This window comes from Odontesthes bonariensis, chromosome 16 (genome assembly GCF_027942865.1).
Source record: "Odontesthes bonariensis isolate fOdoBon6 chromosome 16, fOdoBon6.hap1, whole genome shotgun sequence".
Lineage (NCBI taxonomy): Eukaryota > Metazoa > Chordata > Actinopteri > Atheriniformes > Atherinopsidae > Odontesthes > Odontesthes bonariensis.
The window spans coordinates 26,631,315-26,652,398 of NC_134521.1; the positions used below are offsets into that span (position 1 = coordinate 26,631,315).

The 21,084-nt window shown below is 40.3% G+C and overlaps 1 protein-coding gene across 2 annotated transcripts in view; it reads left to right on the top strand.

Annotated features, from left to right (window-relative positions):
* LOC142401332 (rho GTPase-activating protein 26-like) overlaps positions 1-21,084 on the top strand; it is a 95,226-nt gene that overhangs the window by 40,307 nt on the left and 33,835 nt on the right. For both annotated transcript variants that reach the window (XM_075486723.1, XM_075486724.1), the window contains exons 3-11: positions 7,977-8,072; positions 10,488-10,549; positions 10,801-10,872; positions 15,438-15,539; positions 15,622-15,732; positions 16,231-16,335; positions 16,935-17,064; positions 17,599-17,699; positions 19,878-19,972. In XM_075486723.1, the coding sequence (XP_075342838.1) occupies positions 7,977-8,072; positions 10,488-10,549; positions 10,801-10,872; positions 15,438-15,539; positions 15,622-15,732; positions 16,231-16,335; positions 16,935-17,064; positions 17,599-17,699; positions 19,878-19,972 (874 nt within the window). The remainder of the gene's footprint in view (positions 1-7,976; positions 8,073-10,487; positions 10,550-10,800; positions 10,873-15,437; positions 15,540-15,621; positions 15,733-16,230; positions 16,336-16,934; positions 17,065-17,598; positions 17,700-19,877; positions 19,973-21,084) is intronic.

Genomic DNA, 21,084 nt, shown 5'->3' on the forward strand with positions numbered 1-21,084 from the left:
ACAAAAAACATCTGCTGCTTTAAATAGTTAGAAGAAAACATACCTGCTGGCCGGCTTTCACGGCTGATCTCAGCTGCCGGTCACCATTATGTTGTGGAGAAAAAGGAGTCAGACTCACCTTTGCAGCCTCTTTTGGGGAATTTATTGATCAGAACGACACAGAGACATGTACATGGCAACATACACGGAAATTCTCTTCTTATGCCTCTTGATATCATTCTGTGTGTATGTAGCCCAAACACAAGCTCTATCTGGCACCTGCTTTCTGAGAATGCTGCTACATCTTCGTCATTGTCTAGACAGAGTTCATTCTGGTCCTAAACAATATGTGGTTCGAGCCGTGTCAAGGCCTTGCTCTCCCTACATAATCCCCTGCCTTTTTCCTTTGCCAGCCAGCCTCTGACACTTTCTATCAACATCTTAAATGACATTACTATTGTTGCATCCAAATCGAACTCTCACCTCACTGAAGCGCTCTTGGTTTAGTTTCTTCTTGCACCATAACGAAAGATAAAGGGTTATTTTTGGCTCATACACTGTTCAAACGCACCATTGCATGCCATTTTTAAATTCAGCCTGAAAACGTGTCGCATTGCATTGACTAAGAAGGCCGAACCATATTCCAGTGCAATTTTATCTACTCTTAAGGAAACATTTAACCTTAACTTACTTTATACAACCCAGAGGGACTATGTGACAAGATATGAGTTGTTATAGTTTTTATATTACTGGACAGCTGTGAGCATTTTTTCTACTTTTCTCCAGCTGTGTTGGTGGATGGTATTACAGAGAAATGATGGATCCAAAGTGGTGTGTAACAGGATCTACTCTCTGTTCCAGATTATTCCCCAATATATGCTCCACTGAGGGTAAAAGCAGGGCTATGAGTCAATATATGTTGCGCGTCAATGTGCACTCATGCAAGTGGCTCCCCATAAAGCTGACTGAGCAGAATGGACAGACGAAAGATGGCCTTTGACCTCTGCTTTCCTTTACCCCGTACTCACCATGGCAACACCGGAAAGAAGCCATCTCCACGTGCAACCTTTTTCACTCCTGCACACTTTTCGCTGCTTGTTGTTGCCACGGCAGTAAGGTTTCCCCTCCATTAAAAATCAAACTGACCTTGTGTGCTATGTCCTGCCGGAAAGCCTACCCATGCGCTTAGCTTTATACTCGACACTCAATGACGTGCACTTCTATAGGGCTTTTTTTTTTCCTTCTAAAATTTGAGATGTTCCTGCTTTATTGCTGAGTTTGGAAAGTCCGAGGACAGAGGTGATGCCACGACCAAATTTGACCTTTCTGGTGTCACATACTGTCTCTCTGTGTGTACCTCCCATTCTCTCTGCCCCATGCATGCATTCTGTTATGCTCCCGTCCCTCCAGATGGATCATTACGTCTACTTATTTACTTGCCCTCTCCTAAACTTTTTAACTTGAACTGAACCTTACTCTTTTGGGATTACAAGTCTTCGCTCTTGGAATTAATAAGTTATGTCATTTGACTTTTTGTCCCCGAAAGGGAGACGTGACTTGACCACGTTACTGTGTGGACAGATTTATGTCCTCACAACACGAGTAATACAATACAAGTAAATCTTTTACAGCAAACTCTTACAGCTTGCCATACAAGAGAGCAACCATTGTTGGCCAAGAGAGATTAAGTTGGCCGTCGGATCCGGAGGGATTTGGCAGAAGTGTTAACATGTTAACATATTGTCGCCTTTTAGCTTCAGTGTCCGGTGGAAAAAGTGAGTCTTCTCTGAATGGATTGATGTAAAACTTTTAAAGGTGTGTCCAACGATCTAATCACACATCCCATTGTTTAGAGATTTCAGCACTTCTCTCTGAACAGCTTTAAAGAAGCCTTTAAACAGTTGATAATCTACCCAAATGCAAGTAATTGTGTGCAAAAAAAAAACTACACATTATGAAACTGTTGCAAAAGTTGCAAATGTTATATCTACAAAAACCTTTAAAAAAAAAAAAAGAAAAACTGGTCTCAGGCACGAGGTACACAGAATCCAAGTAGTGTTGGACATTTTTGGGAACAATAGCCTCCACAAAGCACTGGGCCTTTAATTTCTTAAACTCCCCAAAGTAGAACTTTCTTTTATTTCTAAATATAACATGCTAGACTTCTACACCACGCTGTATACTTTAGTGTGATTTTTACAGTCTTTGACTTTATAATTGAGTCTGTAAATTGCAGTCTTTGCTTCGCTGCTGGGTCATGTAAAGAATAAGATGAGGAGACTGAAATCTGTCTTTGTCTTCCTCGATGAATAGTGTGTGTGTGTGTGTGTGTGTGTGTGTGCTTGTCCCACGTGATGAATAGGGTTTCTATTCACATGTGTATGGAACAAAGCTACTGCAGAGTCCAGGCTACTGCTGGATATCCTGTTGATATCACACAGGCCCATTCTTTTGAATGTGTAAGTGTGTGTTTGAGTGAACACACACAGCAGCCGTTGTTGTGCTGCTGCATGGCTGTGGTTAATTACAGATGCTTTTTGTGTAGCTTACAGTGCTGTGTAAGTGTGTTCTCCTGCACTTTTTGTCCTTTCTTTTTTCTCGAGTAAGATGGCTCATTCAAGCAGTCGTCACAGTTCTTCAAATGTAATAGTTTCACTTTTCTACTGAACATGCAGTCTGAGTTAGGTTTGACAGAATTCCTCTCACCAGTTTTGTCCCCACATTAAGCAAGACCCTCCTTGAAAAGTTGCCTGTGGGATACCTCAGAGCCAGTGGGTGATGAGTTATTAAAACGAGTAATCATGAACGGTTTGAATTGTTGTAGGCCTGAAAGTCATTATTAAGGATGATATTTTTACCGTAAAAATGAAAATTCCCTTCACAGATTTTCACAGCTTTATTTTCCGTATTTAGATCTGTTTTTGTCCAACCAGCTGTTCAGAAAAGCTCCTGCTTTCTCTCATAGACTGATCAAGACAACTAAATCCCAACTTTGCCCTCAGGAACAGTGTGCGAGCAGGTCCATTTCTAACGGCATTTATACCACCTGTCGAAACCCAAGAAGGTTAAATAATTGCAAATGTTATAAAATATTAAATAAAGCATAAAAAGACAAAAAGTAGTGTGGTAGTATAGTAGAAAGTCGTCTATTTATATTTGAGTATGAATGATTTACCTTCTGTGCAGCTCCTTCTTGTCCTATTCCTGCATAGCAGTGGGGTCATTTTCTCAGTAGCGACACCTAGTGTTTTGGATGAGGACTGTACCAAATCCAACTCATTCAACCAAGGGCCAATGCACCAAGAATAATCCTGGAAATAAAGGAATGGGATAAAGCAATTGAGAGAATGTAAACATTCAAATTGCAATTTACCAAGCTCCATGCGTATATAGCAGCTCATATATCTTATGTTTATGTGCTATGATTCCATATAACTTTTTTTTTGGTGTCTTCGTGGTCTTATGAGCTCAGAAGGAAGTGAAGGGGAAGGCATGGCAGGAATCCTGTCTTGTAAGTGTGAGAAAAGAGGGGAAGAGGACAGCGAGGCCAGTGTCAACAGGGTCACCTATTTTTGGTTCTCTCTGTCCTCCGCTGTCCTTCCTGACTGGACATAGACATGCACACACATACAAACACACACATACACAAAATAATACTAAATAAGAGTGACAGATTAGCATAGTTTTTGCATCTCTTATCTGGAGGCTCCCAAGAATGTGTCATTTTTTGTTTAAGCTGCAACTGGTGTGGCATATTCAAAATGTTTCACATATTTTCCATTCTTTGGTTGATTTTTATCACATAAACAACAGACCCACACAGCATTACTAATCATGGAATGCTGCAGAGGCAACAAAACATGCAATTCAATTCTGTCTAGTGTTTTTTGTTGTTGTTGTTGTTAATTTTCACAACTTTTTACAAAGACAGTGTATCCAAATGGGCCCGCAGTTTGTTAATTGTTACCTCTGTAATTCCCAACACATGGTCAGCTGTTTTAATAATATTTCACTGTGTGAATTCTAAATCAGACGATTTGTTTCCTCCTTATTCACATAAATGAAGGGATTTCCAACTTCAACACAAAAGGCTGGCGTTTGTTATAACTCTGAGTGTCAGTAAGTTGTGTGACCCTTTGACTCCATTGATGCAAAAGCCTTGCTTATTTTGGTGCACTTTGTGTTTGTTCATCATTACTATTGGATCTTTTTATCTTGAACTTGTGAATTACTGCATTTTTAAATGGATACCATAAATGGTGAGGCCTTACCGCCACAGCTGTAAGCAGACCTTCTCGTACACGACAGCTTCTTTGGACAATGTACTTGTACTCACATGTGACTCTTTGTTTTATAGTCAGTCATTTGTGCTGTCAAGATACTATAAAATCATATCTGCCAACAATGTGGTTTTCATTTGAGAACCTGGCTGTGAGTGAGCTGAGAGTCCAGCTTTGAGCTGGTATGTATGTTTGTGTGTCTGTGCATTGGTGCACACATGTAAGATAAGTGTTGACGCGTGTTTCCAAAGTATCTATCAGTAAGATTTCTATAGGGAGTGCTATTACACATATGATATATCTACAACCACAAAAAAAAGTTAGTTACCTCATCCCGTTGTTTGCCAAAATGTACACTGAGGCATTCTTCAAGGGCAAGTGAGCTAAACACAACAGAGCAGAAAGGTGATGCAGACTTATGTAACTTTGCTCAGTGACAACATGCTCATATTTCCCTGTTATCCAGGGAGCGATACACATAGATGAACATGTCTTTAACAACTCTGCCAAGTCACTTACAGGCAATAATGTGTCTGTAATGTCTAAACAGCAGGTTACAGCTCATTCTTTGACTGAACACATGTGACTGAATAACCTTTTATGTAACCTTATCCACATTGTACAATATGTGGCCATATAATCCACCGAGGCACAGCAAAATGATATAAACCACATGCAAAATAAAATGTCCGAAAAGACCCCTCTCCCATGAAAGTTCCTGTATGCTAGTCTAAATGAGGATAGGTTGCTACTGTGCTAGTTTTAAAATACAAAGTTAAATGTTTCATTCGCATATAGGTTTTCTGGTGTACTATGCAACTTTATTTTTAAATTGTTAGGGATATTTTCTGAGCCTGTGGTTGTTGAGTAGTTTTAGAAACATGTAGCATTTGCAGGAGTATAAAGGTTTGAAATCAGAAGACCACGGCAGACATATAAATCTTCTCTAGTTTTATGATTCTTCCACATCGCAACTCACTCCTATAACACAGTACTAATTGAACATCAGAGTACCTTCAGCCAGAGGCTTCTTCATCTCTGATGCAATAAGTTCCAGTACAGAAGGTCATTCCCACACTCTGCAATTCCCTTTTACAATAACTTTCTGTACCAGGAAAGGGGATGCCTATAGGGTGAAATACATGATCTATTGGTTCAGTTCTGTTCCATATTTTACACACACATTTCTTATTTATGATTAATAAATTCACGTAGTGAGATAGGTCTGGTTTCCTTTTTTGATTAGTGCTTCCAAGAATCAGACAAGCAACTTTAATGTAAAAGCTGTATCTTTTCAGTACGAGTGTCTACGTGACCGTATGGTACAGGCCAAGTGCATAAATCACATGTCATGGCTGCTTGATGAGCTTTACTTGGACGAAAGTTGGCTGTAGAGTGCACGTATAGCTGTTTCTGTGATGAAGGCTTATACAGAATGCCTTCATCAGTGATGAAATATTTATGAATGCATTTTATTTTAAGCTTTCTGTGTTTTTACTCTTTGGTCTATGGATCATTTTGATGTTTATGAGGGTCAGCACATTAAGTAAGGCTCTAGCCGGACAGGAGAAACCAAAAGACGCACACGTTTCACTTGCAAGGTGCCGAGAGGAACTGTCAGTGGCAGGAAGGAGAAAAGGTAACGCTCAACAGAGATGGAAGTAGGAGCCAAGAATAAGAAAGCAGCGATGTTAGGGAGAGTGGGAGAGTGTAGAAAGGGGGATAGTTTAGTAGAGCTCGGTAGACAAACCGAGTGACATCACTGCTTCCAGAGCTGATTCCCTCAGAGCCCACCCATGCTCAAAACAATGCCCTCATGCATTGTTTCAAACAAAGCAAATAAAAGATAAGTGAAAAATGAGTGACAGAAAACAGGCACCTTGCTCTCTTCTCATACTATTATACAGCAAGAGCTGTGGGGAATGCATTGTCATTTGCCAATATGTAATGGTTCCAAAAAGATTGTGTTGAAGCCTGAAAACATGGTGTTTAATCACATAGATACTGCCACTCTTCTTTAAAACATATACTCAATAACAGCACCCGAAGTTATCCAAGGTGTCTGTATTTCTTCTAACTAAACCCTCAGTTTGATTTGATAACATATAAAGCTTGGAATATCTCGGAGCTGAGATTCGATCCATTGGAACATTTAAATGCCTAATTTACCTCACGCTGGAACGTTAGCGTTGCGTTTTATACAGTCAGACCTCTTTTTGCTACCGGAAGAGTATCCCCCTGGTGGCCATTTCAAAGAATGTATGTCTTAAGCCTGTTTTCGCTTCCTTCTTCCATACATGGGTGCTACATTAATCTTTAGGATCAGGTTTATGGTCTCGACCTTGGACAATTAGATTTGTTTGAATTGGGAAGAAAATAGAGTGTCAGAAGTCTGCTGTGATGTTTGTCTACACCAGACACAGAATGGCACTGTAGAAACCTCAGGCTGTCCAGCACACTTGGAGTGTGGTCTCATTTTGGTCGTATTTTAGGGATTCTGACGATGCAGAGCCACTCTGACTCATTGCTCTTTTTGACATCCTACAATGCTTTTCTGAGTCACTCGCGAGAGGGAAAGTGATGTGGGTTTGTGTGTGCCAGCAGCATGTGTGCTTTTCTGGCAGCACATGCAGGAGCTGCGAGGCCTGGGTTTAATTTCTTCAACTGGCAAGCTGCATAGATCCTCCGTGGAGGAACTGTGGTATTTACATGAACATGGCCAATTACTCTCCGTCTGTCTTCTTTCTCTGCTCTCACTGTCCTTTCCCTGACTCCCATCTGTCTCTCTGTGAGACTCTTGATCTGTCCTCTCTGTTCTGTCACTTTTTCCTTCACCCTCGTCTGGGTTTCATTGTAATTTCTGTCAGTATTTCATAAAATGCCACTGGAATACATACTGTGCTTGGCTTTATATCTTTTGTGAAAACTGTGCCCCCCTCCCTCTGGAAAAGTGGGCTCTGCTAGGTTTGACCACATCATACTGTTACCCTCTTTAAGTGTTTTTCTCTCTTCTTTGACCATGGAAGTTAACAAGCATAGCATCAAAACACTGTTTATATTATATTAGATTCTATTTTGAAGCCCTCGATTCTTTTTGTTAGGATACAGTGCATGAATCTGGTTGTAGTGAGTGGCTCCACAACATGTGGTTTCTAAGAAAGATATGAATAGTGTGTCTTCTTTTGTGCCTTCCTCTTTATCCTTCCCCTCTTTTTTATTTAGATTTTGTACATGCGGCTGACCTCATCCCGCCCAGCAACAGGAAATGTAGTAAAGGCGACGCTGCCGGGACTTTAAATGGAATGGAAGCCAAACTTGCTGTGACATAAGTTTAATGGAACTTTTTGAGTTTTTCAGCACATGTGCAGAGAAACTAGAGCTGTCAGTTGCCATCAATAATGCAACAAGGGAAGCACTCACATTAGCCGCCTTTAACCCTTATTCCAGTCACCCACAGTAACGCCATAAGAAATTGGAATCGGGACAAAGGGTGTTATTCTCATATACGGGTCTGTTCCATGTTTTTAGGCCAGGTAACCAAAGTTTAGAGTAGACCTGCAATGCTTTCTGTGAGTCCTTAAAGCAGAAGTTTGAATTGGTTAAAGCTCTTGCAGAAAAGGTGCACTAATTTAATTTAATAATTTCTTAGTGCTGTCTCTGGCAATTTGAAATGATCAATAAAACTAACCGCTTCTTTTTCTCTCTCTTTTCTCTCAGGTCTATCAACCGCGAAGAGGAAGTTTGCCGACTCGCTCAATGATTTCAAATTCCAGTGTATTGGAGACGCTGAGACAGATGATGAGATATGCATAGGTGAGCTTTCTGATATGACATTCTATGCATCAGTGTAGCAGAACAGAAAGGTCTTTATATAGACTCGGTGTCGTATATAGTTCAACCATCAGTCGATTCAGCATTTTATTTTTTGAGCAGCTTGTTTTTCATTACTGCTCTTAAAGAAACCAGTGTGTCTGAAATGATGTCTCTCTTCTTAATATGTTATCTTTATTTAGTGTCAAAGTTGCTCTGAGATAAACACAGTGAGGCTGAATTCAAGGTCAAATTGTGCAAGTTTTTTTCAAGCTTCCAGCCATTCCCTCACATACTTTGTTGCCTTAGTTACGTTAAGTGTTGGAGTTGCATGACTGGAAGACTGACTGTTCATTGGCTATCAAACTAAATAATGTGATGGCAAAGATACATCGTACTTTTCTAAAACGCTTGTTGTTTTTCTACTTTTGAATCTTTTGAGTATGATAACGACGAAGAGAGCTGGTCCGGGAATTCACTCGGTACAGATGTTTAGCCCAGATTAGCTGGTAATGAGAAGGTCTTTACGTTTCCAGTCCCAAAACTCCTTGAAAACTCAGCAGAACAGAAGAGTTTCCTAACAACAGTAAACACTTCAAGGCTATAATTAACAAGCTGCACTTGATCTATAGTCAAAATCTCAACTCCAGTTCTCACTGAGGAGTAGAAACCTGTTGACTGCAAACAGTCCAACCATATATTTTTTAATAGCTGGTTTATGCTGTTCCAGACTGCAGGGGCCTGCAGCCTATCCCAGCTGCCATTAGATGACAGGTTATTACCTGAAATTTAATTTCTTCCTGACTGCTTATTCTGGCTCGATGATCTTCAGAATATATGAAACAATACACCTTTACAATCAGCTCGCTCTGAAATTCAGTTTGCATTCACAAGGCCAGCTTTGTTTTTGAGATAAACGCACAGAAACTAAATCCTGGTTATCTCTGCACATAAGTAACCGTCAGACCAAACGTGCTACCACATTGTAGAAACCACACAGATTACAGAACCGCACTGCATTTTTCATTAGTCAAGACAGAGAGACTTCCTCAGCCTGATATGTTTGAATTTGGGAGTCAGATTTCTCTTTAAATGGAGAGCAGTTGGTGCTCTCCATTTAACACAAAGTTACAAAAAAAAATAAAAGAAATGAAAGAGATAGAGTTTGCAAGTCAGAGCATTTTCTTAGTTATGAATAGTCTAGAAAGAAAGCACACTAAAGGCATCAGAAACACGGCATGTGCAGTTTGTTGCTCATCATTTCAGTTTTTCCTGTGTTAATAACCTCGCTTTAAAGTTAACACCTTTTGTGCTGAAATGTTTTTTTTTTTCTTTTTTTCCGGATTCTTTCGAGCTTAATGCAGAGTCAAACGTGATACGCATCAGTGAAAGTTTGATACTAGTGTAGAATAAAAGCATTGCTTCCATGCACTCATCTGGACAGTTGGCGTCCAAACATCCTGCTGTGTGAGAGGGCGTGGAGTCACCACACCCTCTGATGCCGCCTGCCTCTGTCTGCCTGCTCTTCACCGCTCTGACCCACCCAGCACTCGTGTTTAACTCCCCTCAGCTATCTTTCCTGAACAGCTTGCAGATCAACTGGACTGCACTGCAGCGCTGTTGTTTTTAGGGTGTTCATAAACATGGCAAAACTGATGTTCTCTTAGTTACAGAGATGATCTGGCATCAGATGTTGTGATAGTTTTGATACATTTTATTGCTTTCACTGTTCTTTTATTGTTTTTATTTGTTTTTACTTATTCTTCTCTGTATTTATTACCTGCTGTGAAGCACTTTGGTACATCGTAAGGATTGTCTGTAAAGGGCTGTATAAATAAAATGCATTTACATTTACATTTACATTTACATTGATTCTAAAGTTCTTTTCTTTTCTGATCAGGTCATCGCATGTTGAAATTGTTGCTATCTGCTTATTGGAGTGTCACTTTTTACCGGTTTGACATGTCGCACATGCTGCATGTGCTCAGTTTGTACTCGAGATTCACTCAACGTGTCTGAGGAACAATCTTTGTGTATGTGTTGGATATGCAACTCAGGCAACTCAAGAGGAAACTCTGACCCATTGTAGCCAGTATAGCTTTACTTGCCAGCAAGCAGGGAAACAAGCTATGAGCTGTACTCGCTTTGAAGGCCCCGTAGAAACAAACCATCTAAACTGTGGTTTCACTTCCAGTGAAATATTCTGCTGTGTCATGAGTTTAGCATCGTTTTTTAGAGGTCCAGGAGGAAGACTTAAGCAACTTCTTCCCTACTATGTCCCGCCAACTTTATTCTGTTTGCCTATACTTGTGTTTCTCATCATCATCACACAAAATAAGTATTTCTTTCTGTTGTCTCTTGTCATCTTTTTCAATTGCTGCTCTTTCTCTTTTCTGCTGACTACCAACATGACTTTAGCCAAATCACTTCAGGAGTTTGCAGCTGTCCTACAGAACCTGGAGGATGAAAGGACACGGATGGTGAGTGACCTAAAAAATGTGGTGGATGTGACGTAGGTTACCAGTGAAATTAACTGGCAATTTTTAATTTAAAAGCTTTGATTATCAGCTTGTTTTGTATCAGAATCAAAGTGTTTCAACTGTGACCTTTGCAGCTATGGTGTTGTGTGCTGCTGGAGCCTCTGAAGTTTCGGGTTATATAATAACTACATGGACTGGATTTTTAAATGAATATTATTCTTTACGTTTTGTGTGTGTGTGCCCTCCTGTAGATTGAAAACGCGAATGATGTGTTGATTATGCCTCTGGAGCGGTTCAGGAAAGAGCAGATCAGCGCAGCCAAGGTAGGAGCAGCCGACAACAACGGGAACAATGACAGAAATAACCATAACCACTCACATGCTGCAGATGAGTATTGATTACATGTATGCTGGCACTGCAACATTCATCAATAAAGCCCTTTAGTGCTCCTGCAGCTGTTTGAAGGGCCCCAGCAGCAGGAAGCATACAGTTGATCAGGATTTACTCTGGTGGATGTTTACTTTTTGCTGTTATGCAAGGGTGGATGTGTGTATTTGTCTCCTATGAGATTCACCCAGACAGAATTTGGAACTCTTCCATGCAGTCATGATTGTTGTTCAAGGTAAAAGCAAACTATTTGGAGTGAGAGACTCGTTTAGCTGCTTTTCATCTGAGTTTTAAGTGTATGTACCTCGTATCTGTAGCTAAAATACACATAGTTTCTTACAGTTGCAGGAAAACAACAGTAATAGTGCTTAACCTGCCTTTTTAAAACAACCGGTACATAATGACAACTTTGTTACTCTGATAAAAGATAACTGCAGATCCTTTTGTAATGCAAACATAAAATATTTAACTGTCATCTTCAAATTAATAACTGAAGAAGATCACTGATATAAATGCAGTAAAATACCAAATATACATGACTATGATACATTTTTCCTGAAATGCAAATGACACTGGTTTATTTTGTGTGGAGTTCATCATCTTACTTACTTGTGTGCACAGTACAGCCACACAGTAACTGAAAGTCCCTTCCAAACATGAATAAAGGCTATGGTGGACGTGTGCAGACAGCCTATTCACTCCACGTCAGACTCAGGGTCTCCGTCAAAGCCTGAACATCATGAAGTGACCTAAATAGAAGATTAGAGGAATACATAATGCTGCCATTAGACACTTATCCCCACTGGGGGTGTCCCATAGGCCAGCAGCCCCCCCCCCCCCCAACATAATGACTGCACAGAGAGGCATGAAGCGTTAATCAATAAGAAAGCATCTTTGGGATATGTAGGATGTTTTTCCAGATTTTTGGAAAGTTTTGCAACTCCTAATGACATTCAACAACATTTTGGACTTCAATACATGTTTGGGTAATCTTTTGCTCAGTGTTGTAAAATTAGCACTTTTCAGTGTTAAAGGATAAGACCGGTTTTTTGACATTGGGCCCTTGATTTCACATTATAACATGATGTTCTACTCACCCCTGCTTGTTGTTGAACATTTGGAGCTGTTCCGAAGATATTCGAGAGGCGTCTGGTTGCTCTCTTGAGATATTCGGCCATGAAACGGTTTCCTATGGCCAAGCTTATACAGGCACAAACTATGCTGTTTATAATTTATTAATTACTCTACACTAGCACTGATAACGTGGAGGTGCGTCGCTTACTTAAAAAAATCCGGGTTACTAATTTTGAATTTTAGCCGAATGAATAAATAGGCAGCAGGTCTGTGGGCTGTCTGTGGCAGTAGCACGACGATGACGTCAGTAACACCCACTTTACGACAAAAAAATCAAAATTACAATAACCCGGATTTTTTTAAGTAAGCGACGCACCTCCACGTTATCAGTGCTAATGTACAGTAATTAATAAATTATAAACAGCATAGTTTGTGCCTGTATAAGCTTGCCCATAGGAAACCGTTTCATGGCCGAATATCTCAAGAGAGCAGCCAGACGCCTCTCGAATATCTTCGGAACAGCTCCAAATGTTCAACAACAAGCAAGCAGGGGTGAGTAGAACATCATGTTATAATGTGAAATCAAGGGCCCAATGTCAAAGAACCGGTCTTATCCTTTAACCGTCTTCTTGCTTAAGCTCTCGTTACACTTGTTCCATTCATTCATTAAGCACAGGACATAGATGAATAATCTCTGATACATTCATCATTAAACATGTTCTCAGCACACGGTCTACTCATCCATCCCCTTGTTGCAGGTCATTGTCTGATTTTGACGTAGTGATCAGATTAAGAAGTGAATGCATAATCAGCGCAGTTAGGTCACCATGAGCGATGTGCTAATCCTAGTTTAGCCCTAAAAGAAGCGATAAAATCTTCTGCCTGGCACGGTTTCACCTTGTGCTAAAGCTCCAGAGCTGGTAAATCTGTAACACGGGAAGCGCTTCTACAGAGTCACGTCTGCGGGATGAATAACAGGAATTTCAATATGCAAGGAGACACATTTTAGAGTTTATATGTAAGCAAACAATAACTCAGGTTTAGGTTCTAATCTCATTCACAGAGGAATGCCCACTCATCAAACCATAGCAGCAAGTTGTTGTAACTTTGCACACACAGCTGTAGTTAACCTAACAAGCTCTGTAAACACAAGACTAAAGAAAATGATGCTGGTAATGTGACGCCCATGTTTGTTTAAAAAATAAGTCTACCAGCAACGATGGAACCATTTCTGACGACACACACTGAGCGTAACAACAGCTGCTGCCAAACGAGTTACATGTCTTGAGACGTGTCATTTTTGCCTTCAGCTGCAGCTTTACAGAGAATTCTAATCAGTCTACTTCCATCTAACTGCTCAGGTTGACACATCAGCGTTTCACACCTGGAGGAGAGCAGAGCTCATGCAGCCTTTAGTTTGAGTTTTAAGTCCTGTCAGTCGGCGGATGCTTCTGGTGTGAAGGACGTGTTAATGATACAGGAAGGTTTATTCTTATTCTCGCTGAACAAAAGGGCAGCAGCGAGGTGAATGTTTATGTGAGGTGTCTATGCCTTGCAGTGTTTGCAGAAACAGACAGAGTGATGATGGGTTGTTTGGCTTAATGTGTGATTTCTGTGGGCATGGCAGAGCAGCGGCCAGCCGTCTAACAATGTTGTATATTTGGTGAGTCAGTCTGTTGACTTTGTCTGAGCCTTTATTAAAATCTTTTTATTACTTTGAGAAAGGGAACCGACAATAAATCCTCAGGTGCTGTATCATACTGAGAAGATATTGCCACCTGCTGGCTGAGGACAGACGTAACTTTTTAACTTCTTACCGAAGATTTAGTATTAAAAAATGAACACTTACTTAAAGATTGATGGAAAACGTGTGAAGGGATGATAAGCCATCAGTTGCCTTTCGTTGATTTTGAAATGTAGTTTTAGTCAGGACTGTGTCATGAAAGCTTTCATGATGGACTCAGCAGCAGCCATTGCAGACATGATCCCCAGAGAGAATAAGGAATATCAAAGAGGCAGACTTTAAACAGATGCCTTGTTGTTTAGAGGAGCATTCATCATTTCTGATGTCTTCCGCAGCTGCTGTGTATTTCGCCTTTGGCCCACAGGACAGAACATGCTGTTGAACCTTGCTTGGCAACGGACACTACAGCTTTACTTTACCTATTCCAGCATCAGTGACAGTGGGATTAAAATAAGATCTAATCATTAAACACAGGGACGGCCCTCTGGTACACACACATGAAGCTGTTTGGCTTCATACTGGACAAGCAAGAAGGCAATTTGGATCCTTTTTTATGGGCATTGCTATCACTTTACTTTTCACTTAATCTTGAGTTTCTTATTCAGCTGGTTTTCTGTCAATCAAATTTTGAATAAACGCGCATATTAACATTATAAAAGACATTATTTATTGTCCGTGCATGTGATTTTACACAGAAAGAAACCACACATAGGTTTAATACTCTGACTAAATTTGCATATATCACATACACAACAGAAGTATGAAATACAAATTTTCTCAAACTATGTCTCTCTTTTCTGGTGTTCCAGTTGGGTCACGCAATGAGCTTAGGATAAAGAAATGACAACATTAACAGGCTGGGACGGATGTACGGTTATAGCACCTCAGGGCCTCTCTGACAGAGGGAAACGCGCCCGATCTGCCCTTCCTCTGTTTATGTGTTCACTTCTCTCCTTTTGTTTCCCCTTTATATTTCCATATGCGAGTGATAGAAAGTTATCAGGTACATTTACTCAAGTATTTTAAAAAGAAAATGTTTTGCTGCTTTAAACCTCCCCTTCACTGCATTACAGATTTAAGTGAAGTCATTTGAGCTACACTACATTTGTTTGATAGCTTTAGCTACTTTTGAGATGAAGACGTGATATAATGGATTTGTAACCAGCTCTTTAAATATATTGAAACATTGTCAAAGATTAAATCAGCGATTTCCAGCTATTTTTGCCTCCAATTTCTTACCAAAAGCGACGTGTGCTCTTGGTCACATTTCAATTGATGGCATGAGGAGAAATTTGTGCCTTCTTATCATTAGTTTAACGATCCTAATCTGACTGATAATTGCACTGCAGCCTATAGAAAATAACTTCAGAGTACTACAGAGTAACTTTTAGATTTTTTTCTCCTCTTTTCTTAAGTCGGAGAGCACACCCTGCTCATCATCCCTCCACATGTCTATGTGTCCTGTCAGTGATGTCACGTTTCATGAAACAGTCTATTGTTTCATACGCAGCTGTGCACCCCAGAGGGATAATCTCACGCTGGGTCCTCTGAAAAATGGAAGATTTGATGCGAAAATGAAAATGCATCAAGGTCACGCTGAATCTGTTTGATCTTTTGGGAAAAAGAAAACAAGTTGTAGTCACTGATGAATTAAAATGCCACTTTTTGTTTTCTGTGTGGCAGGAGGCCAAGAAAAAATATGACAAGGAGACGGAGAAATATTGTGCAGTACTGGAAAAGCACCTTAGCCTTTCAGCGAAAAAGAAAGAGTCCCATCTGCATGAGGTAAGAGGCTGTCTCAGTGTCCCCTGCTTCCCCCCAGGACGATCACATTGCTCACTTATATCAATATATTCTCCTTTTGCAGGCAGACAACCAAGTGGATAATGTGAGGCAGCATTTTTACGCAGTTTCTCTGGAGTACGTCTTCAAGGTGCAGGAGGTCCAAGAGAGGAAGATGTTCGACTTTGTGGAACCTGTAAGATGACCTTTTCTTTTTGTTCTTTTGTGCTGTACTCTGCTCTCTGAAGAGGCTAATCAAGCATGCTCAGTTTTAACGATGGTCTCCGTTACACTCATTCAGTTTGACATATCTAAGCATACCAGATGCTCAGTACAACCACAGTTTTCTGATACTGGCAAGCAGCACTTTGGTTTTGCTGGAGGACACCTCAGTGATAAATTCTGGGGAAATAAAAGACAAGCAGTTGCACACACTTTTTTTATCCTGCTTAACAGCACAAAGTTAGTTTGTTTTAAGTCTTTTAAAGTATTTGCTCATGTTTTACACCGCAACATTACATTTCACTCCGGGTCCCATTTGTCAGCCTCATTATTCTCCTACTATTTTCTACTTGTCCTTGTTCGTACTTTGTTGTCCTTTCTCTTCTTTCTCCTTTCTCCTTCTCTGCGTCCTCAATCTTTCCTCTTCTTGACCTCACCGTCTTCACTGTGTTGCTGTTTTGTGTTCAATCAGCTGTTGGCGTTCCTGCAAGGCCTGTTCACCTACTATCACCATGGCTACGAGCTGGCAAAGGACTTTAACCACTTTAAGACTGATCTTACCATCAGCATACAGAATGTAAGGTCCCAAACACACACATTTATTGGACTTTTATCTAGTAAGAGGTGGCATCATTGAGCACCAGAGACCTTTAAGCCTCTTTCATATTTGTTTTGATTGCAAGAAAAGTTTCAAAGAGTTTTACTTTTAAACTGAAAGAAGGGGTGTTTGAGGTGTAATCCCCAATTTAAAGAATGTTAGTGTTCATGTTGAAAGTTCAAAAGTCATTTGTGTCATTGTGGCCAGTTGAGTCAGTTTCATTAGCTGAAAGAATCCTTCAGGAAGATGTCAAAGGGAAAATAAGTCTGTACAGTAAATATCAACCGCTTGCAAGCAAAGAGAAATTCAATGTTCAGCTACTGGATGCAGGTGAGAATTTGTGAATGTCGTGCTGTCGAGAACTAGGCGTGAAAAAGGAATTTATGATATTCAGCAATGAATAAATCTTAACCCTGTGACAGAGGCGATGTAAAGTTTACAGCAACATGAAATGCCTTCAAATAAACATTCTCTTGTTAAAGTAGAAAGGCGTTATAAAAAGTCCTTTCTTACATGTTGAAGCTGATCTGGATCATAACTCGTATGGAAGATCTTTGCTCCTCTGCTTATATTGACAGACAAGGAACCGGTTTGAGAGCACGCGGTCTGAGGTGGAGAGTCTGATGAGGAAGATGAAGGAGAATCCACATGAACACAAGAGTGTCAGCCAGCACACCATGGAGGGCTACCTGTTTGTGCTGGAGAAGCGTATGTATCCGTGTGTGCGTGTGTGTGTGCGTGGACGTGTCACAACTTACAATTTGGATACGATCCAGCAGCAATTTACAACAGCATGAATGACTGTGTGTGGGTGTGGGTGTGGGTGTAGTTATTGGTACAGTACATGCATGTTGCAGGATTTAGTTTGGCTGCACACACACACACACACACACACACACACACACACACACACACACACACACACACACACACACACATGTAGATGTAGACACGCGCACACACCAGCACACACTAGCACACACTAGCACACACTAATGACCCAATGGCTGACCAAGTCAAGTCTGATCAGTTCGAAACGTGACAGCAGCTCTGTCCTTGTGCGGTTGTCATGGCAACACATTTATTGCTGAAGGAGTTGTTTTAACCCTGTCTGCCTCTGGCTCCTTTTTTTTTTTTTGGGGGGGGGGGGGGCATTTGACATTTTCTCCTCATCCCTCTGTTGTCCTGTCATTTTCTTTAGAAGCTTCACCCTCCTTTTCTGTCCTTTTCTCTCTCCCACAGGCCCTTTTGTGTCTACCTGGGTGAAGTACTACTGCACGTACCATCGTGAGCCCAAGAGGGTCACCATGGTTCTTTTTGACCCTAAATCTGGAGGGAAAATGGTGAGTGTCTCTGGCCACTAAAATCCAGTAATCAGACGTTCACCAAGCATTTATCCAGCTGTCCGCTGAATGTCTTCATTTGTACGTTGTAAGAAGCAAAACATTAGACTTTCATAGATTTTTGTAACAGAGGAAACATGCAGATGGAAGATCACTGGAATATACCACAAACTGAGACACAATCATATAAAAACTCTGCTCTGGCCTGAGTGTCAGTTGAGCCTAATGTGTCTGATTTGCAGTTCATCCCTCTGAGCGTCACTCCAGCTCACACATTCTGCTTGCTGTTAGCCATAACAGCCTCTCAGTGTGTTGGAGTGCATTGTTTCCAATAGGTCAAGGAAAGCTACCACAGAAAATAGCTGAGCTATTTTAAATCCTCCCCCAGCAAATGGTATCAAGAGTGTTTTTGATGTACGCTACAACTTCACACCAGACTGTAGTCTTTCAGTTAGATACTGGCTCAACACTGTCTTCTGAAAACAGCACCTTGTATAATGAGTTTGCAGCACGACACCACCGGTTTCCCCCAAAGTGCTACTTGTATCACTCCCCTTCTGCAGTAGATGAATAATTTAAATTCAGGCCTGTTTTCATACAGTTGTTTCAATAAAACTGCAGAGACTTAAACATCACAGAAAGACTTTAATCTTTAATATAGTAAGAACAATAAAAATATAACTTAAAAATATTAAAAACAAAATAAAGAATCATCGTCATAATCAGTCAAAATAAACATTGTTTCCAAAAAAAACTGTTCCCACTTTTAACCCCATATACAATTGAAATGGTACAAAGGCAATGTTGAAATTGGATATTTTGTGGGTTAAGAGAGAGCAAGCAGAAGACTGGAAAAGTTACAATGCTGACAACCACCCATCTCTCGTCCAATGGTAGATGGAATAGATTCCAGCCTCCTCATGACCCTGAACTGGATGAAGCGAATATAGGAAATGGAAAGATGAAGGATCATGTGGCTTAATATCAGTGCACAGTTAAAGACTCAAGTGGTATGAGGGTGCATTAGTGCACATGGGATGATTAACTGCACACCTGTCAAGTCCCCATTAATGCCGAATGATTTCTATACGTTTTTGCGCAAAGTATGCTGCTGTCCAGATGACGTCTTTTTCACCGAGGATCTGGCTTAGTTCAGTAACACAAAGCCAAGCGACAGTCCTTATGAATTACAGCAGCATGACTCCATTTTAAAAGACTTTTATGGTGCAGAATTGCAGGTTGTGATTAGACTGCATTCAAATGCCCACAGTCCAGACCTGTGACCCTTTTTCAAACATTTAGTGCGTTTATTACACATGTTTTCAGTATGGAATGATAAAGAATGTTGTTAAAAGAACAGGTGGGTTGGAGTGAAAGAAAAACTAAAGATAAAGATCAGTGTTTTTCAGTGAGAGACCCAGACCTGCGTGGAATGCTTTGCTTCTATGTGGTATGGATATGAAGCGAAACATTCTGCTTTTATCACACGGTATCGCAGAACATGAAATGAAACTCACAAATCTTTGATTGTGTCAAAGACTTTGAGGTATTTCATATCCAGAAAGTGAAATGTACAAGATAACACTATTGTGTAAGTTTTTATCGCTTTGTCAGCGTGTTTGAGTTCGGTCATGAGTCATCGCAGTGTTTCATTTTCTTAGTTATCTCAAAATATATATCATTTCAGATTTGCCTAAAACATTAGTTAATTCTGGAAAATGAATGTTACAGAATAGCTTCCTGAGTTATTCAAGGAAAGTGACTTCAGCTCACAGTTATGTTAGCTAGGGAAACTAGCAATCATAAAAGGTGTGTGACGAAGTTTAGTTTGTAAGAAATGCTTGAAGAAACTTTTCAGTTGCCAAGAAACCTGAAAGTTCTTAGCTTCTATTCAAACACCTTTTTCCCATTTTAAGCCGTTCTGGTTTGGCAGTCCCTGTAGGCATTTGTAACATTTCATAGTTCAAGTGTTAATATAGAAATGATCTGAATATTACAAAAGCTTCAGCTATTCTGCAACATAAGAGGAAGCGGAGTAAGTGTACTGGACTTCAAACAAAAGATCTACACGGTACATGTCCATCCCATTTGGATGCTGTTCTGCTTAACTTACAGCCTTACTGTTATGCTATAGATCGTTATTTTCAAGATTTCCCTGTCTCTCTTTCTGTTTGTCAGGGTGAGGAGGAGAACTTCACCCTCAAGTCATGTACCAGAAGGAAGACAGACTCGATAGAAAAGAGATTTTGTTTTGATGTGGAGGCTGTGGACAGGTTAGTGCGATTCCCATTTTCACATTATGGACTCCCCACATAATGCTCCTTTTACCCAGCTTCAACTTTCATCATTGTTTGTATATCAATACATAAAATAAAGGCTACTTATTGTCTCTGGCCATGATTTGAGTGATTACCTGTGGCAGAAGAGGTCTTGTAGGGTGTAATTGCAACGTATGGACACATGAGGGCGCCACTAAGTTGATGTGAATGCTCAGTGCTGGGACATTGCAGCCCACTCAGACTCAGTTCCCTGTGGTGTTGTCCTCCCTTTACCTCCTTCATAATTTCCCCCCATCTTGCTGCCTTCAGATCTAGAACTTCAAACTTCCTGTATCAGTTCACTGCTGTGCTGTTATTCGTGTGACTGAAGTGTGTGTATTTACTGGTTTATGTACAGTCTAGTGGTGTAAGAAAGTGCAAAGTAAGCCTGAAATGTATGCACTTAACTTAATTTCTAACCTTATTTGTATTACTTTGCATGTATCGGTGAGCAGTTGCTTGTCCATTTGCTCCTGATTTGAATTGATCACACTAAACAGCTGCAAAAGTGCGGTAATAGCACACAGATGTTTGTCATTCCCAAAAACAATCTTTGACAACCTCAGTGCTTTATCACTGATTTCATCACTGCTACTCAGGAGACTCGGTGGTAATGATTCTAAATCCTCTGTTGGTTTTCATTGTTGATGAATTGAAATGATTGACATTTTTTATTACTTTTTTAACTCTTTTATTAGCATCACATATACAGAATGTTCTGTTAATTATAAAAAAAAGCAAAATAAATCTAAACCACAATTCACTATAATGGTCCCGGCACCTATTTGTTTCATTTTCCTTACTTTAGTAATTTTAGGCAGCTTTTGTCATTTACCAGCAGGTCATTTACAGTTTACCTGGTGGACTTTAACTCAGCTTATTTGTAAATCAGTTTACAAAAAAGGTATCATATTAAGTCTTTCATTCATGTTCTCGACAATGTTGCTATTAACTGACAATGTCACCTGCAAATGCAATGCAAGTGCGCATGTAGCTGAGCATTTAAACCTTGAATGAACAGAACCAGCCCTGTGGTTGCGAATGGGTCATTTCAGGCTCAAAGGGTT